The sequence below is a fragment of the Leuciscus leuciscus genome (assembly GCF_965113295.1).
Source record: "Leuciscus leuciscus genome assembly, chromosome: 13".
Lineage (NCBI taxonomy): Eukaryota > Metazoa > Chordata > Actinopteri > Cypriniformes > Leuciscidae > Leuciscus > Leuciscus leuciscus.
Window position 1 is genome coordinate 19,833,727 of NC_138737.1, and position 20,687 is coordinate 19,854,413.

Here is a 20,687-nt window from a genome sequence, read left to right on the forward strand (position 1 = left end):
CTATCACTAATAGTGATTTTAAATCACATTTTAGGCTTAATATTAAGAAATGTGCATTGTGCAATAAAGAAGTACTCCAAATAAAGTTTAATTATAATATTCATATCATTAAGTCTCAAGCGATATGTCAGTGAATATGTTAATGGATTTGTAGTATACTTAGTATGAAATAAATGTATTTTAAATACAGGAGTTTGTTCTTAAAAAATAAGTTTACGAACAGTCTGAAACTTATTTACTGCTAATACTTTGAAATTGTGAGAATAGTCCTTGTCTAGTTGAGGGTTCCTCTACAGTTCTCTGCAGCACACAGGCAGGGGATCTTCTCATCCTCAATAGGGAATTTGTAATCGTAAGTGATCTCTTCATTTACACAAATAGGTTGCCGAGAGTAGATGACTATCTTCTTCTGAGCTTCTACAGCGATGACTTTGGCATAGCAGTTCGGCTATGGAAGAAAAAACGCATAAATGAAACCAGTAAGCACAAAATGTTAAAAATGGAAATGAATTAAATTCATAGCAAACACTAAACAACAAAAGGAAACAATTCTTAGGCATATTGACAATGTATTATGAATTAATGACTTACATTGCAACTGTGATTGATGAATCTTGCCAGGTTACCGCACTTGGTTGCATCAATTATTGTGTCCTGGTCTACCCGGAAAAGATAGCTGCTTCCAATACCCTCGTTTTCATAGCGCCTTTCACGCATGTCCGCTATCACCTAAAGGCAGGATTTGGGATATGATAATAATATACAAAATGTACTGCTTGAAAAAGGCCGTCACTGATGTTTATACTCAGAAACGACTGCTGAAATCTTAAAATATTTCTTTTGTGTATTGTGTATCTCACCTGCCGAATGCTCTGGCCAACATATTCAATTATCATTTCATCTGCAGCAATAGGTTCCTCTGCAAACAGCCCCCAGTCATGAATACGACTCTTGCCAAAACGCAGATTCTTCTTACGGAACTGTAAGGAGGGAAATATATTTGTTATTGAACTTTATAACTCGCAATTGCTAGTTTATATTTCACAAAATGTTAGAAAAGAAGTCGGAATTGCGAGTTATAAAGTCAGAATTGCGAGATAGACATGTTTTGCGAGTTTATATCACAATTCTGACTTTATAATTTGCCGTTTTGAGTTTATATCACACAATTCTGACATCATAACTCACAATTGCGAGTTCATATCTCGCAATTCTGACTTTATTTTTTGCAATTCTGACTTTATAACTCGCAATTGTGAGTTTATATCCCCTAATTCAGAGAAAACATTCAGAATTGCAAGATGTAAACTTGCAATTTTGAGAAAAAGGTTACAATTATCTTTAATTTGTTTCATTCAGTGGTGGAAACAAGCTTCCTTAATATTGTTATAGTTATCACACCCTTGGTGTGAACAGACCTTTAATGTTTTTGTAAAAATAAATAAAAATAAAAGTTTTTGTGTTTCTGGTGGCTCTAGCATCTCATATGCTTTGTTATGCTGTTGTTGGGACAGCTGGCCTCACCTTGAGCTGGTTGAATTTGAGGAGGTCACTGTCACAGCTGAATGAGGACAACAGACGACGCTGTTCCGCTCTGAGTTCTGAACCTGATCTGGATGAAGATGGAATCTGAGATGGCACACTCTTTCCCTGCATAGATCAGAACATAATTCTCAAATTACAATTACTTTTAAACGTGCAAGTACTTTTAAACTTGGTCTTGGATTTTATACTGACACCCACTGGTGTGGATGCATGAAGGTTGTGACAAACTTTGTCAAATTGCACAACAAATTGCCTGGTTATGTCTCTACATTCTGGCCATGGTCAAATAAAACAGCCTTTTCTAGGTCATTGATATAGTCCTCATTTAATCCCTCAGTATATTCAATTATATCCCTATATAAAACAAAGTTATACCCCTCAAAGTAAAAAGTACTTAGTGAACCTTTAAATCACTTCATGCAAAAGCACACAGAGAAACACATGAAGCAGAGAAATAACAGAGGGATGAAGTCTTTAAACATGTTTACAACTGAATAGCAACCATCATGAATGGTAACAGTCACATAAATGTTTTTCTTTCCAGTGTTATTTTTGTATAATTTATATACTATTATAGTATTTATTAATATTTAGATCTTTAAAATTTCAGTTTAATTTGAACTAAAGTTAAATAGTTATTTTACTATTTATTAATACTTAATTTATTCATTAATACTTTTAGTTTTTTTATTAGTTTTAGTTTTTTATATAGCTTTAATTTATCGTTTTTCAGCCCATTATATTTCAAAACTTAAACGAGTTTTAATGATTTTAGTTTTAGTTAACAATAACAGCACTGTTTCTTTCTCACCTGAGTTTCAACAACAAACTCATCACAGAGATATCGCAGCTTTTCCCTCTTGCTGATGAAGTAATATCCCTCACTACGTGCACAACCTGTCATGTGATACCTGATCCCATCCAGCCATCTTCCTGGCCCGTCGTCAGGACTGCTGGTTGGTGCAGCAGAGTCAAGGAACAAACAACAGAGCAATGTGCATTTGGAAAATAAATTTGACACAATGTTGCATGACACAATCCACTGGATACAAATAACATTATCAAGTATTTTGACTATGACATGTTTACATGTGTATTATGCGTTTAAGGATATGAGGATGTGGGATCCAGCGTGTTCTCCTCAACCAATCACATTCTTTATCCTGCACCACAAGCCTCTCATAGGTGGCCTTCAGGTGCCTGATCTCCTCCTCATTCACTCCTTTAGTCCACACAGCATGGACGACCAACTTCTCTCTTCTCTCAGAGCGTGGAGAGAAGATGAGGTGACGTCTGGATGATGATTCTCTCCATTTTCTCCATAAACATGACGACTCCTGAACCCTTTGATTCTCATTCAGTTTACGTTTGTCTTCTAGCAAACTCTTCTGTCTGTGAGCTTCGGGTAGTGTTTGTTCTGTCCTGATATCTGAGACACAATCAAAATGCCCCAAAACCTGATTTGAAGAAGATTTTGTTGTCACATTGTTCACTTGTAAGGACGAATGAGTATTTATATTTGGGCATTGTCTTCTCCTTTGTAATTCAATCATTCGTTTCCTCATTTTAAGCCGCGCTCGTCGCCTTTTCAAGCGCGCCGAGTCCAAACACTCTGTTTGACGTGAGGGGATATGGCGGTTATGAGGTTCATGCCCATCATCTATACTAAAATTGTTAGTTTGCGCATCTGACTGTGCAAAACCAGAGTTGTGATAATGGAGTCCACTAGCCCACAGCTCTCTATGCTGAACGTTTCTCTCTCCGTGGTTTAGAACAGGTGGAGATGGAGACATGTCTCTCCCTGGAGTCCTCGGAATCATGCCGTCAGCACATGGAGACAGAATGGAGTTAGAGGGGCTTCCCATTCTTTGTAAAGCCTCTTGCAGTAATCCCGCTGGTGTTATTCCCTCAGAGTGATAAACGTGGGCAGGACCATTGAAGCAGCCTGGTGTTTTTGGTGTTTCCTCATATGCTGGGTATAAGAAAGAGAGAGGAGGACAGTGGAAAAGGGGCGAGGAGGGAAGTTCCTGGATGCCTGTGGGAGAGGCAGGAGGTGGTAATGGTGTAGGAGGTCCTGGAGGTAGAATATGACCCTCAGCCTCCTCCATTTCCAGACATCCACCAGGTGTGTGTGGCAGCTCCAACTCCTCAACTGCAGGAGGAGAAAATCTACGCCCAAGCTCCATTTCAGGGTCACTGTCAGACAAGGATCCAGTAGGTGTGATGGGTCTAAGGTTCTCAGAATCCTCCAGTGTTTCTGTAATGACTCTCTGGTACTCTGAATCTGTAGAATATTGTGTCTCCAAATCATCTGAAAGCAGAAAGATCCATGAATTCTGGAACTAACAACTATTTGATCTGGTGATTATTTATTTGATTAGTCTGATATTCCAAATATACAAATCGTCGCTGTTGGGCAGAAACCTCATATCTCCGTATTTTGTCCCCCCCATACATCATTACTATTGGTCACCTTTTACATCTGTCTGTAGGTTATGCAAATATTTAACCCACAGACAGAATTTAACACACAGAAAAGTATTAAAAAGAGTTTGTGACTAATCCTTGTAACTCCATTAGATCCTCAAACTGTCGGTAAACCCTCAAAACTCTACCCAGCCTCTATCGCGAATGAAGTGCTGCGCATATTTTGGACCGTCTCTGCTTGTTTGCAATGCAAAGGTAAATAATGAACTGGTTCTTTGAATAAGCAGAGCATTTTTACACAAGAAACACTATATATTTTGTATATAAAGGCTAATGATTTAAGCTTTTGAGGAGAGGAGAAGAGTGTCTTAGTCTAGCATTTGTCTTTGAGACATTGCCAATACTATCTTAAATAGCCTTAAAAAAAGCACTTTGTCTTTACTAACATGAGATTTTGTCCAAATGCCAGAAAAAATGTAGTGCCCACATAGCTAACATTAAACTTTATAAACTGTAAAACGTAATGCGATGCACTTACTTTCTCAGATGCAGACGTTCTAATGACGGACAAAACACGCATGTCCGAAATTTGCTGATCAAAACCCTTAATTTGAGCTTGATTTTGCTAAAACGTTAATAATATTATGACACATGCAAGTGTCGGACCATACATAAAGCCACAATATCAACTTTGACAATACTGTGTTTCATTATTTTAAAAATACAGTTTTTTCATTTCCTGAAAAATTGCTTTCAGTTTTTTTTTTTTTTTATGCGAACCACACTTTTAGGGCTTTGTGTTCACACTTGAGTTTACAAGAACAAACAAACCTTTACAGTAACCATAAAGTAATTTAAATCCCTCCACTTGAGTTTGCATAGGGCACATCTCCACTGTTTTTGACCAATTCAGTATGAAATAATAATAATAATAATTATAATAATTGTGATTTTTATTGTGATTATTATTGAAGGTGATTTCTGATCAGTGAACCTTACCTGACAGTCCTCTGTATGTAGGAGACGGTGGGCTTGGCAGCTCTGACTCCTGCTCTGAGAAGAATATCACTGGGTCTGGGAGCTTAAATTTGTTTGTTAAACAGTGTTTAACTGGGTCCTGTAAGGTGTATCTGAGAGGCTCAGATAGTTTCAGACCTTGCATGTACACTCTTACACTCAATTCCTCTTCTGGATCCTCTGATATCCTTGGATTTAAATCTGCTAGAGCAGAAGCACAAATTACATTTCAAATGACATGAATTACAAATTGCATCAACACTGATGATATAGACATTTCTTAAATGTTCTGCTTCACCAACTGAGGTCAGAAAACTATCTCTGACATACAGTAACTACAAGAAATTAAGAATTCTCAGAAACATCTACGTATGTAATGTAAACTTCAAATAATAAACCACTAGTATTAGAGTGGATATTTTTTATTACTAAATGTCCAGTTCAAATTTAGTTAAGACCTATAATCTCAAAAAAAATATCAATATACAGATAAAAAAAGAATGTCTTTGTTATGCATGATGGTTTTGTTTTCATTTTGGAAACATGGAGGTTGATTTGTGCTTTATGTGAAAACAGAAAATCAATGAACTAACCAAACAAGTCATGGTCCACAGCACTTTCAACTGAATCTGGAGCAGAAGGGGTCACAGGAGGGCCGAGATCTTCTTCACAGTGTGTGAAAGACAAGTAAAATGGTGTGTGAATTATCTCTTGGTTTTCCTTATTATCCTCATCTGAAGAAATCCATATCGCTTCTTCTATTCTCCTGTCCTCATGTTGAGTTTCAGGAAAAGACCTTTCACCATCCAACTGATCTTCCTCCCCAGAAGAAAGACTGTCTGACGAGTCGTCGCTTCTGTCGTCTGAGGAGTCAAAGACAGATCTAGAGGAAGCTGAGGAGTCATTAACAGATGGAGAAAAAGCTGAGGAGTCAGAGACAGTTCTGGGAGAGACTAAGGAGTCGTATCCTTGGCTTTTAGAAGCAGACGAGTTTGAACTTGTATGGCTGATGGTATCTGGAGGATAAAAAGAGGACTATAAAAAAGTTGTCACTTGTCATACATGATATAGAAAATATAATTATTTTAAAATTGTTAAATATTGTATATATTAATATTATATATATTTACACACACACTACCGTATGAAAGTTTGGGGTCAGTAAAAATGTATAATGTTTTTGAAAGAAGTATCTTAAGCTTGCCAAGGCTGCATTTATTTGATGAAAAATACAGTAAAAACAGTAATAGTATTACATATTAAACTAACTGTTTTCTACTTTAATATATTTTAATATGTAGTTTATTCCTGTGATGGCAAAGCTGAATTTTCAGAATCATTACTCCAGTCTTCAGTGTCACATGATCCTTCAGAAATCATTCTAATATGCCAATTTGCGGCTCAAGAAACATTTCTTATTATTTGAAATATCTTAAATGAAATATCATTTATTTGAAATATATTTGTTATGTAACATTATAAAGATCTCTACTGTCAATGTTGATAATTTTAGCATCCTTGCTGGATAAAAAAGCATTAATTTCTTTCTTTTTTAACGTACTGCCTCAAACATTTCAGCGGTAGTGTTTTATATTTGTATGTACATTAAAAATTATATTATATACATTATTATAAATAACATATAATTAAAATAATTATTTTATATAATAATTGACAGATATCAATGAAAACCTGAATCTGAGTAATCTTCATCCTCTATTACACAGGCATCACTCTTCTTATCTTTATGTACTTCATCAGCTTTCATCTCATCAACCTCCTGAAAAACACAATAGACACCAAACATGTTCATTAATGGCAGGGGTCAATTATCAACTCTCCTAAATACAGTGTTATCTCCCAAGCAAACATCACAATTTCTGCTCAAAAATCAATATTTCTTATACATGCATCTGCATTTCAAATAAGTGAAACAGTACCTGAGCAGACACATCAACTTCCTTAGATTCTGGATCCTCCACCTTCTCAGAATTCTCTTCATCTTCTTCCTCCTCACTTTCTAACACCATTGGCCTGGAATGCCTGCGTTTCACCATGGTCTCTTCACAGGCATTTTTGGTCATGTCCTCTCCAACATTATCTAGGGCTGTTTGCTGCTCTGGCTCTTTAAGAAATAAATGTTGACCATATTTTGTACAAGATCTACTTAAACTTTGTACTGTGAGATATAAATTCACAATTGAAAGAAATGTCACATTGAAATAAAGTCAGTGAATTAATTTCCATAGTTAAATCCTTTTTCCACACTCAAAAAGGTTTTTCTAACTCCATGTGAAAAAGCCAATGCCAAACTGACCTTCTTCCTCAGTTTGCTCAAGACCAGGAGAAGGACAGATCCTTTTAACATCAGTGGAGTCCTGACCTAATGGATCCTTCCTTTTTAACTGAGCATAATGGAAAAAATTATGAAATCACACAATGATTCTCAACCAAGCAGCCTCAGCAAACTTTCGAGGGGGCCTCAAGAAGACTTACAATTATATAATATAAGACAAAGCAATCCCTAAATACAACTGAAAATGTTATTCTAAATACTTCTAATTTTAATTCACCCCTCCAACAACCCCAACACCTTTTTTTCTTTTTTCTTTGAAGAAGCATGGCTCCCAGGATCTTGAAAAACCTGGATAAACAAGGTAGCCTTATTTTTAAACTTATGATTTCTAGATTTGGAAAGGTTAGGTAAATTAATCAAATTGTGTAACTCCATGGTAATTGTTATAATGTATATTAATTTTTGTAGCCAAGCTGTAAAATATTTTATTGGGTAGAAACTGAGTAAAAAATATATCACTGGAAAATTCATGGGGCTGTTGAATGTTTTTTGTGGACAATGGTGTGAAATTTTTCACTTGGTGTGAAATTTTTTTAGGAACCATCTCTTCATTATTCATTACAGTTTTAAACCTCTTATAAATTTCCATTTCATTATAGGTGTTATTTTATCCAAAAATAATAGTGCAGGCAATACCAAAGTGTTTAGCATGCACTTCTCTACAGAAAACATACTAAATCAGTTCTTCTATATTTTCTATGTATACAATATATATATATGAAGTACCATATTTGTACCTTAAATGATGGTAGTTTAATGGCACCATGCAGACTAATTTTTCCTGTGCCCAATACAGAGCCTTCTCTCCCAGCAGTCATTCTAAGGCACTGCTCCATCGCTTTAAGCTTGATGTCTTTATTTCCTCCTGATTTAACAGATGGGGCAGATACCTGGGGGTGCAAAACATGATATATATGAAAATAATGTTGAAATGGTAATGAAAGTATAGATCTACTCTACACAGTTCATCACTACAGTTGAAATAAGAAACAAATCCCACCTTAGCTGCCTGTTCTTTCTCATCCCACCACTCATCAAACGCTTTGTAGGCCACAATCTCAATCATCCTGCGATGTATGTCTTTCTTTACGATAGCCCGCAGCTCTGCAGCAACAACAGCTAGAACTCCATCCACTGTGGCCTTTTGGGGCAATTCTTTCATTGGGACGTACCCCGGTGGGGGCACTGAAGGGTCAAACCTGGGCATAGAGGGAGGAGGCCAAGGTGGTCTGAACCTTAACATGGTAGATGAACACCCAGCGGAAGGGTAAGGTGGGCGATGAGTCATGAAATTGAAAGGTGGGAAGGGGGGTGAGAATGAGGTTTGCCCTTGTGTTATTCTAGTTGGGATAGGAAGAGGTATTGCACTACTCTGCCAGTTAGGTGATCTACAGACTTGCTTGATCTTTGGAGGAGGGTACAATGAACAAGAAGTCGGAAGAGTGTATCCAGGTAACAATGGAGCCCTAGGAGAAGGAGGACCCAGTTTTGTTGTCATATTAGGAGGCACAAGGGAGGGGTAGTGAGCAGATGGTGGTATAAGGATTGGATGTGGGGGCATTTGAGGAATTGGAGGGGGTGAAGAGCTCCTGTTAGTGCAGATCACTGGTATACTAGATGGCTGATCTGAAGTATCTTCATCTTCTTTTAGGTTGACCTAGGGAAAAGATTCATATTTATGTAAATGCTTAGGGTTGTCTGCAATTCAGATTTGAATTGAGAATTCCTTTTATATTTTAAATCAATTCCAGAATTTGAACTAAGGCAGCAAACAAAAGTAGATGGCAGTCTAGTTCTATCAATCACTTACAGTAGTGCTAGAGGATATCTTGGACAAAGGCTTCTTGATTGATTGAAGTTCATGTTCATCTTTTGCCACATCACAGAGTGGAGTGAAACTCGCATCCTCAAGGCTTTCTCTTGGATAAGAGTATGTATTGAGATGGGAGCCAGTATTATTTGCACTAGCCGATGTTTGGTCACAATTTAGGACAACATCTATGGAGCAAGAAGGAGAGTGGCTGGGATCATGCTCTTCAGTAGCAGTCTCCGAGTCTGAACTCTCTTGGTTCAAAAGGGGCAGAACTGGACTTCCAGCACTTAGAAGCATCTGGATGCGAGAGTCTAGGCTTTCAGGCTTTGATTCCGGAGCAGGAGATTCAGGAGAAGGACACTGCACTATGGGGTCTGAAAGATCTTCAGTGGATTCAGAGGAAGGACACAGTTTTGGGGTATATGAGCGAGAGGATTGGGCTTGTGGTGGACAATAAGTTTGGTTCACCTCTTGAGTTTTGCAAGATACTTGGGAAGCAATTCCATTGAAAATATTTTCTGAAGCATTTGCATTTATCTGCATATCAGAATGAATGTGATGAACATCCACTCCAATAGCCTTTTGCGGCAATTTTTCTAAATTTGGAAGTGATGGTGGATCTTCAGCAACATATCTGTTATTAACACTGAGGCCCTTGACTGAGCCAGTAAAGGTTTGGACTGTGAGCTTATCTGAATGTGATGGTGTGGTTGGACTTTCCAGAAATTTATTAAAAGGCACTTGATTGGCCAAAGGTACAGAGCGGTGCTGACCTCCTCTGTATACAGGTCTATGTATATAGTGGTGTTGTGGCCTACGGTTGTATGCGTTTTGGTACTTGCTCTCGAGAGGTCTGACCCGGTGTCCTCCACGAACATGGTTACTAAGGTGATAGTTGCGTCCTGGAGTTCTTTGCCTATTCGAGAAGCTACAATTTTGCGAGGGAGCTCCACCTAGCATCCAAAAGTTTTGCACAGCACCTTGAATAATGCTAGGTTTATTTGAGACTGGTTGAGTCAAATGACCAGACTGTTGCTGTGAAATGTTTGGGATGGATTGTTGAATAAAAGGGACATTGAAGGCACTGGTTGTCAGCGAAGAGTCATTTGGGGTCCTTTCACACTGAGATGGTGTGCCTGGTCTACTGTAGGTCACAGAAGGCGTGCAAGGGGTATCTTGGTATTGAGGGGTCTGCCAGAAGCTATTAGGTGTATCCTGATGCATGCTGGAGTAGGCAGTATCCATGGATAAAGGTGTAGAACAATCCAATGATGGAGAGCCATTACATATTGAGGATGATGATGATAGTGTGTACGACAGCTTCTTCAGTGGTTCACACTCCTGAAAGATTGAAAGAGATTTACAAATTGAACTAAAAAAAAATTAGACAAGTTTCAATATAAAAACCTGAATTTGCAATGGCAAATGCACTTTCTGTATACTTTGTGAGAGTCTCTTCTCTAACCATTGTATGTCTCTTGTGATGTAACAGCAAAGTTTTAAACCATAAATGTTAAAGGTTAAAACCAATATAATATTATATAATATAATAACAAAAAGCCATCCCTCCACACAGCTATAGTAAATGTACTTAAGCCAGAGGGATTCAATTAAAGAGAGGCCAGGTCTCTATATTTCCTTCCCAGCGGAGGTACGGACAATACTTTTTTGGAATTGTTATATATATATATATATATATATATATATATATATATATATATATATATGAAGAGTTCAGATGCAAAAGCCTCTAAATGCCATCTGAAATTTTCTCTTAGAATTATCATTTTTATCAAGCTCGTATATTTAAATTCAATAATTTCACTTAATGGCAATGAAGATTACCTATTAATTGTCATTTAAGTGAAATTACTGAACTTAAATATACAAGCTTGATAAAAATTATCATTCTATGAGAAAATTTCAGATGGCATCTAGAGGGTTTTGCATCTGAACTCTTCATATATATATATATATATATATATATATATATATATATATATATATATATATATATATATATATATATATATATATATATATTTACTCCCAGTGGTACTTTTATTTACAGTATGTGCACTTGTGTGTACTTACAGTGTACTTACCTAAGAAAGTACTGGTTAATATAAGATAACGACATGGGTTATGATTAGGTTTAGGCCTAAATTCAGGGTTAGTAGTTATTACCCAGTTATTGTAATAACTATAAGTACATAGTATGTACATGGGGAACAGGACTGTAAAATAAAGTGCTAATATATTTCCACCTGGGCAGCAGTAGTACTTTGTAAAAGAAAAATATCTAAAACAAAATAGTCATCAAAGATGAAGATATTTGTAACGTTTAGGCAAGGATGAAGAGAGGTGAGAATCCAGTTGCAGCAGTATTTATTGAAAACGAAAACAAAGATAATCCAAATACAGGATCAAAACCAGGAACAGGAGCAGGAACATGAAATATAGTGAAAAGAGAAGGAACTTAACAGCTTCACACAACATGCAAAAACAACAACCGACAAACCAAGACTGAAACACAGGGGTATTTATACACAGGAAGAAACAAGTTAACGAGACACACCTGGGTAGACTAATCAACAGGGAAAACTACAAGGAACTACAACATGGCACTCAAGACAGAAAGTAAAACAAAAATCCCAAAACCAACACAGAGCACATATGACAATATTAGAGCCAAAGCAGTTGCATCTGAGAATTAAAAAAAGAATAATATTTCATCAGTTGAGCACAATTGGATATGAATATTAAAAGGCAAGATCAGATGTTGTATTAGGCTATTATTATTTTACATTTAGATACCTATGTAGGGCAGGCCATATGATGTGTGTGGGTTCAGGGTTTTCCTCTTTTGAAGTCTGGTCTACCATTTTTATACTTTGCTTAAAATAAGTATCTACTAAAAACAAACAATGTACATAATAATCAAAACGCTCTCATTATGAGCAGAAAACAAAGTTAACTAGTAATTCCAAAGTTTTAGTTGTCTTTCCTTGCCATCTACAAATAATTTCCCCAATTATAACATAGTTTATTATAAAATGCTCTGAGCATGCTAATTAATATGCCTAATGCTAAATGTGGATAAAAAAAAACATCTCGTCACAAACCTGGTTTAAACGGTCGGAGCCATATACTGTATGACAGATAAAAATAACTATATTTACTGTATTCTCGTTTTATGAAGCGTTTTATCGAAAGTATAAAAATAACCGAGAGAGAGAAGCAATGCGCATGGAACGGCAAGGGCTTGAATGAAACACGTTTGGCTTTAGATAAAATATTAGATGAGCGTTTGTGGTGTGAACTGCTCCATTGTTTTGATGCGCTGCCCACTTTAATCTGTGGGAAAGTTGTCTCACGGTCCGGTTCGAACCAAGCCAACTATTTAACATCCCTTATAGATTTTTTTTATTTTTTTATTTGCTGAAATAACCTGTTTCAGTAAATGTGAAAAGAGATTAAATAATCACACATTTTTAAGAGTGCTGAAAGATGAGATAGCCTATCACAGATTAATAGGGGCCTGAGAAAGGGGGTGAAAAAGAAAAGAAATGCCTATGGTCTTGTACTCACAGTGAAAGAGTCAGTGATGAAAGATGGTGACCGAGGTCCCCAGGTCTCTTCTCCAACAGGGAGAGTAAAAGGTGTATATAAACCACTAACAAGCATCTGGAAGTATCGGTTCCTCTTCACACCTAAAACCAGTCAGTCAATAAAGATCATGAATTATATAATGCATGCAAATACAGTAAATGTGTCTGCATAGACATGTTTATGAAAATCTTTATTTGGAACTGATAAGGTAGTAAGAAAAAAATTGAGAAGTAAGAGATAGAAACATTTATTTACCTTTGGGGTCAAACTCCACATGAATGTTGTTTCCCATCACAGAAGTGTTGTGGAGGTTTTTTACTGCATTATTTGCTGCCTTTACAGATTCAAAAATGACCTTTGCTATTCCCAAATGCTTCTTATTTTTCGGGTTATATAAAACTTTCAAATCTTGAACCTCTCCAAAGTGTTTACACATTTCAGACAGGAATCCATCTCTAATGTTGTCATTAAGCCTTGCAAATGTCAACTCCTTCGGCGCTCCAACATAATGCTCATCAACCTAAAAAAGAGATTTATTGACATAATATGGCATTATTTTATAAATCCTACGGTCCCTAAGGCAATGTAAAACAACCATCAGATACACTCCTGCCCATTGTTTATTTACATGAATTGTATTGTATTTTTATATAAAGTGTTTTTGCTCTGGTAAAAGTCATCCCAAACACAATGTTACAATACTTTATCACAATTCTTTGTGATGAATAGTTCAATAACAATATCTGCCTATAGGGATTTTTATTTAGGTCAGAGAAACTAGATAGATTTAAATAGATTAAATATATTAAAATAGGTTAAAGAGGAAAACAACAGGTTAGTTTAGCAATTATAAATAAAACAGTAGCCAAATACATAGAACATTTTAACAATTTTTTCTCTTGGACTCCAAACATAAAGAATGTAAAAAGGGTTAAATGTTTATCATTTTAAAAACGTTGCTTTTACTGTAGGCAAAACATTACACAATGCATTAATTTGATGCTGTATCTAATACTAACCTTGAATTTGGGGAGCAGGAGATCTGTTTCTTTAAATTTTGTCCAAAAGCGAGTAATTCTGGGATCTCGAACAACATCCACAGGGAAACATCCAGGATGCTGACAGACAACAATTTAGTAAGCTTCAATTGTACAATGAAAAATACAACTAGACTGTGTAGCCTAAATATGATTTAAAAAAATTACATAGGTCATTAAGTTTGATAACTAAGCATTATGTTAACGTTTATATAAATATTAGTATAGCTATTGTTGTTCGCCTTGAAATCATAGGCTACTCACCGGTGCGCTGAAGTGCTGTCCATCATATCGGTACAGTTTCTGACTTCCGCTGCTCAAATCCGGATCAATAATCAGTTTGTAACAACTCCAGTTTGGAGTTGCATCTTCCAGAGGATCAAAACTACCAGTTTTTAATAATGTATCTAAATTGGAGAATCACAGCACACGATGAAAAGGACTGTTTCTACACAACGGAAACTGCGGTTGAGTACCGCATATATAAGTAGGCCTACATTAACACATATTTTGATACACCTTTATTTCTTACCGTTATCTTTCCGTTGACCCTCCTTTTCGACGCTTTCGAACATGATTCGCAGTCATTGTACAATGTTAGTAAATTTCTCTTTATAGGACGCTGATTAAAAACGATATTTCCTGTAAATATCAGAAGGCTGTTGTCAGGAGAACATTGTAGGTCTTACGTGTCTCCCCAGAGAAGCAGCACATCACTGCTGCACAACAGGTGGGAGGAACCTGCCGCCACACCCGCACTGTCATCAGGACAGATTAAAAAAAAATAAAAAATAAAAAGCTTCACTGTGGATCTGCAGAATCCTGCTACTGATTTCAGTAGGCAATATGAACAACACAAAATGTAACCAACACAGACACATTCTAACGACATATCTGCTATAGGGTCAAATATTGGATACAAATATTGCAATAATTATTAGGCCTATAATTACTATTATTATAATATAACCATTTATTATTTTGAAATACAGATTGTTTTGCTCTTGGCACGAAGTAAAAAAAAAAAGAGTTTATTGGACACACTAGACTGTTCATATAATCTAGGCTATATAATAATAATATTAATAAACCTTTATATTTTTACATAGAGAGTTAGAACAACTTCTACTACCTCAGGAGGATGGTGGTCATGTGTGAAATTGATTTTGCTAATGTGATTTGCTAGCTGGGTAACGGTGTTAAATTACCCAATGTTACTACATTTGATCTACCAGTAAGGATAAAATCTCCTGGGATGGGGAAATGTGGGTACTTTCCAGCACAGTCACAACATGGCTAATGCACTCTCCAAAAATATGTCGTTGGAGGATGTAATGAAAGTCCATGAAAATACTTTGGCTGATTATAAAACAATGCATTGCACCACATTTAGAATAACATAATTGTTACATATACTTTTTTGGCTTTATTATGACTATGCCTAAACGAAAATAGAATTGTAAATTTTTAGCCATATAATGACAGATATAGGGCCAGTTCTGCATTGTCCAAAATAGACCATGTGATTGTTACGGAATCATGGCTGTGTCAATGAAGCACATGACGAAGGATGATTCCAGAAAATAGTCTTTTAATCGAAACCCACAAGGAACAGGAAGAGAAACTCAAAAACAACCATCCAACAAAGACAACGACAGACAACAAGACAGAACAAGACTTAAATACACAGGTGACAGGGAGGAACTGATTGACAAGATAACTGACATGCAGATGAACCAAAATAACTAATGAGGGTTACCATGGGAACAAATAAATGGAGGGAAACTGAACAAAAGAAACAAAGAAAAGAGTTCAAAAACAAACAGACATGTAACAGTGATCATGTTAATTTCTTTGCAAAAAACTCTGTCAATGTCTGTGCACAATTTTCATTTCATTCGGCCCTGCTGGTGTGTGCAGATTTGGCTACTATCTGACTGAAACTAAAACACACACACGCAAAAAAAAAAAAAAAAAAAAAAAAAAAAAAAACGAAGGGGCCGTTTACACAACACTGTTTTCAACTAAAACTGGAAAACGATACCATTATTGTCTCGGTGCAAACTACAAAAACGTGAATTTGTGAAAACAGTGACATCATGCACATGCATATTACGTCATGTGTTCAGTCGCTTAGTTTTTCTTTACAAAGTAACATCGCCAACTACTGGCCTGGCATGAGTAATACAACGTTTTTATTACAAATTTTTATAGGATCAGTGTGAACATGGATAATTTTCGTTGTCGTCTGTACTTAAAAAACTTAAAGGAAAAACGTTACAGTTTTTTGTACATTGTTGTCGTGTAAATGTGCCCTAAAGACATAGAAATAACCCTGACATTACGGCTGGAGGCGGAGCCGGGGAACTGGGCGGAACTGGAGACCGGAAGACCTGAGGCAGATTCACCAGGGGGGCAGGGTTTTATATTATTTTGAAGTAGCCCAGGGCGCCGCCATTGGCTAGCGGACCCCCACCTGCTGATAGCATCCCATTGACTCCCATTCATTTTGGCGTCACTTTGACAGTGAATAACTTTACAACTGAGGCGTTTAAAGACTCCATTTGTCCATTATTTATTTCTAAAGAAACACGAAAATGTATAAAAGGCTCCATTACCTTGTAGCTTACATTATGGCCCCGTAGAAGCAATTTTTGTAAAAAAAATAGGCTAACGATTGCATCATAAGCACGCGACTCTCTGTCGCACAGTAGAGAAATACCGTATGGACAGGAGGAGAAGCTTGCGCGCAATTGGGGGGACGTGGAGGCAAAGTGACAAAATAATTCATCAGAATACATAGCAAAAGTTGTTCCTGCTCCTAGCTCATGGACACCTCCTACTCACACTCTCTGTCTCTGCAAGTTTCGGAAGGGAATGATTCAGATTTCTCTTGGCACAGCTACTAGAAGACAGACGGGTTGCTCACGTCACATCTGCGTCGTCAAGCTCAGTTTGAGTCTGCGCAGTACGCTCGACCCCCAGGAAGTAAGAGTTTCTAATTGACTTCACTTTGTCTCCGTTGAATCCAATGGGGTCGCTGTGTCCATTTCTTTTACTGTCTATGAGATTCACAAGTTAAGGATGAAAGCATACTCACACCAGGCTAGCTTATATACATTTTATTAGGCCACAGGTAGGCTATGAAACGTACTCGGTTACTAACGTAACCTCGGTTCTCTCTAGAGAGGAAACGAGTACTGCGTAAATCTTACGCTAGGGGAAAATCTCTTTTCCGCGAGATACTGAAGCCAAAAAATTATCCTTAATTTTGAAATAATGTAAAACGCGTTGCGGCAGCATGCAGACATAGGCGAGACAGCTCGCGCGCCTATTGGCTGCCCTGCGGCAACTGCAGCAGCCTATCGATAAGGCCCTATCGTGACGTCATCACCAATGGGGGCGCTTCGCGCCCAATACGTCACGTCCCGCCGAAACGGGCGTGGCCTGGGGCTATAAATATAGCATCGAAAGGCTAGCTTACCGGTTTTTCATCGCCGGAGCGAACCGGAGCGTGCGCAGGCACGGCAAGATACGCAGTACTCGTTTCCTCTCTAGAGAGAACCGAGGTTACGTTAGTAACCGAGTACGTTCTCTTACGAGAGGTACTCTCGTACTGCGTAAATCTTACGCTAGGGGAAACAGTGTAAAACGCCGTGCATGCTATGATCCAGCACCAAAGTCCCAAGTGCAAGTGCCCGGGCTCATGTAGTACATGATCATAAGTGACTCACAGAGAGCCCAGGAAGAGTGGCTAGAATAGCATCATTCCTATAATGCAGCATCCTATAAGAAACAGTTATAGTGATGGTATTTTATTCAGTCAGGGCGACCCCGGCCTGGACTGATGAATATAGTGGGTCTTACACACTGCCCGTAGAGCTGCGCGATCTAAACGAGCGTTGCTCGAGCCATTTCGGTATTCTGGGCCAGACGCACTCGGGGCAGACAGTACCGATTTTCAGACTGAAAGCAGCTTAGCTTGCAGAGCGGGAACCTCTAGGTTATAAAACCTTATAAATGTAGACGGGGAGGCCCAGCCTGCCGCCATACAGATATCTTGCAAGGCAATCCCACTAGACCAAGCCCACGACGAGGCCACGCCTCTCGTGGAGTGCGCTCTGACACCTAATGGGCACTGCAAGCCCTTAGAGGTGTAAGCCAGCGCTATAGCATCGACTATCCATCTAGATAGACTCTGTTTCAACACGGCGAGTCCCTTAGAACGTCCGTAGAGTGAAACAAAGAGCTGCTCCGTCTGTCTGAAAACAGACGTGCGGGACACATAAGCCCTTAACGCCCTGACTGGGCAAAGGAAGCTGGCGTCCTTCTCCTCGTTAGAGACCGGCAGGGCAGACAGGGAAATTACCTGGGCCCTGAACGGTGTGTTGAGGGATTTAGGGACGTACCCGTGCCTTGGTTTGAGTATGACTTTCGAGTCATTTGGCCCAAACTCCATACACGTCGCGCTCACTGAGAGCGCTTGTAAGTCCCCTATGCGCTTCACTGAAGCGAGAGCCAGAAGAAACACCGTTTTGAAAGACAAGTGTTTGATATCTATTGACTGGATTGGCTCAAATGGGGCACCCTTCATGGCCTCCAAGACCGTAGAAAGGTCCCATATGGGGACTGAGGGAGGTCTGGGAGGATTTAACCTCTTAGCTCCTCTAAGGAACCGAATGACCAGATCGTTCCTTCCCAGTGACTGACCAAGCGTTGGTTTGGAAAACGCTGCTATAGCCGCCACATAGACTTTGAGCGTGGATGGGGCTCTGCCTTCATCCAGTAGCTCTTGTAGGAAGGAGAGAACCTCCGTCACTCCACAGTCCAGGGGTGAAAAGCCGCGTGCTGTGCACCAGCTGGAGAACACTGACCATTTTGAGGAATAGAGCCGTCTCGTAGAGGGAGCTCTAGCCTGCATGATCGTGTTTAACACTCCCTCTGGGATATCAGAGGGTACCCGTTGATGGCCCACGCATGTAGGGACCAAAGCTCCGGGCGAGGATGCCAGATCGAGCCCCTGGCTTGAGAGAGGAGGTCCCTCCTCACTGGTATTGGCCATGGGGCATTGCTCGTCAGCTGCATAAGAACTGGGAACCAAGCCTGGTTCTTCCAGAACGGAGCAACCAGTAACACTGAGCATCTGCTTTCCCTGATCCGCTCTAATACCTGAGGTAGGAGCGTGATGGGGGGAAAAGCATAGAGCGGGCAGCGGGGCCAGACGTGGGCCAGCGCATCCCTGCTCTTGGAGAAAAATTCCGGGCAGTGAGCGTTTTCTTGAGACGCAAACAGGTCTATCTTTGCTCTGCCGAATGTCTGCCACAGCAGTTGGACTGTCTGCGGATGCAGTGACCATTCTCCTGCTGGAACATTGTTCCTGGACAGTCTGTCTGGTCCCACATTCAGGTGGCCAGGCACATGCGCTGCCCTGAGCGAGCGCAAATTGTGCTGAGCCCATACCAGGAGGCGTTTCGCTAACCTGTACAGGTTTCGGGATGTGATGCCTCCCTGGCGATTTATGTAGGCTACCACTGACATGTTGTCCGAGCGGACCAAGACGTGGTGTCCTGATATTTGGGGACGAAAGCGCCTCAGCGCGTTGTCGACTGCCATCATTTCCAGGCAGTTTATGTGCAGAAGCTTTTCCCGTTCTGACCACTGGCCGAAAAACGGTCTGCCCTCGAGCAGTGCTCCCCATCCCGAGGTGGAGGCGTCCGTGGACACCACCTTCAAACTCGAGGAAGTCCCCAGGCTTACACCTGACTGGTACCAGTCGGTCGCTCTCCAGGGTATCAGTGCTGAGACGCATTTTTGATCGACCTTGAGGCGAAAGAGACCTAAAGTCCACGCTCGACGCGGTACTCGCGCTTGTAGCCAGAACTGCAGTGGGCGCATGCGAAGCAGACCCAGCTGGAGAACTGTGGATGCTGCTGCCATGAGACCGAGCATCCTTTGAAACTTCTTTAGCGGGACTATAGTGCAGCGGCGGAAGGTTTCTGTCATGCGCTGAATAGTCAATCTGCGCTGTAGCGATATTTGAGCTGTCATTGACAGCGAGTCCAGTTCTGTGCCCAGAAAAGATATTCTCTGACTGGGAGACAGTGAACTTTTCGCCCAGTTGACTTTGAGACCCAGATTCTCGAGATGTTCGAGTAAAATGGTTCTGTGTTCTATGAGCTCCGTATGTGACTGAGCTAGAACCAGCCAATCGTCCAAGTAGTTCAAAACTCGCATTCCCCGAAGTTTCAGGGGAGCGAGGGCTGCGTCCATGCACTTCGTGAATGTACGGGGTGCTAGGGACAGGCCAAACGGTAGGACTGTGTATTGATAAGCCTGGCCCTCGAAGGCGAATCTCAAAAATCGCCTGTGACGTGACGCTATTTGTATTTGGAAATACGCGTCTTTCAGATCTATTGACACAAACCAGTCCCCGTGGCGAATTTTTTCCGCGAGGATTTTCTTGGTTGTGAGCATTCTGAACCGGCGTTTTGAAAGCGCTTCGTTCAGTTGTCTTAGATCTAGAATGGGTCTGAGACCCCCGTCTTTTTTCGGAACCAGAAAATATCTGCTGTATAGCCCCCCTTCGCTCTGAGCTTGAGATAAAGGCTCTATTGCCCCTTTGCTCAACAGTTTCGCAATTTCGGTACGAAGTACACTTGCTACTTCCTTTTCTACCGTGGTTTCGACTCGCACCGCACAACGGCGGGGACGTCGAGCGAACTGTAGCGAATAGCCTCTTTCTATAATGTTCAGCACCCATTCTGATACACCGGGAAGCTTTGCCCACGCATGTGCATGCATAGCTAAGGGTTGAATGAGATCGGAGCTCTGGTCGTGACATAGTGGCGACCGGGGAGCTTCGGTATGCTGTATTATAGAC

The 20,687-nt window shown here is 39.6% G+C and overlaps 1 protein-coding gene across 1 annotated transcript; it reads right to left on the reverse strand.

Annotated features, from left to right (window-relative positions):
* Window positions 1-274: 274 nt before the first annotated feature.
* setd1bb (SET domain containing 1B, histone lysine methyltransferase b) lies at window positions 275-14,382 on the reverse strand (the record flags this gene model as incomplete). The annotated part of the gene is made up of 19 exons (XM_082188572.1): window positions 275-448; window positions 592-729; window positions 861-980; window positions 1,525-1,650; window positions 2,357-2,498; window positions 2,635-3,856; window positions 4,972-5,190; window positions 5,583-6,005; window positions 6,682-6,769; window positions 6,930-7,114; window positions 7,307-7,388; window positions 8,083-8,235; window positions 8,346-9,002; window positions 9,156-10,499; window positions 12,750-12,871; window positions 13,026-13,290; window positions 13,790-13,888; window positions 14,072-14,214; window positions 14,340-14,382. The coding sequence occupies 19 exons, from the start codon at window positions 14,380-14,382 to the stop codon at window positions 275-277; spliced, it is 5,745 nt and encodes a 1,914-aa protein (XP_082044698.1).
* Window positions 14,383-20,687: the final 6,305 nt, after the last annotated feature.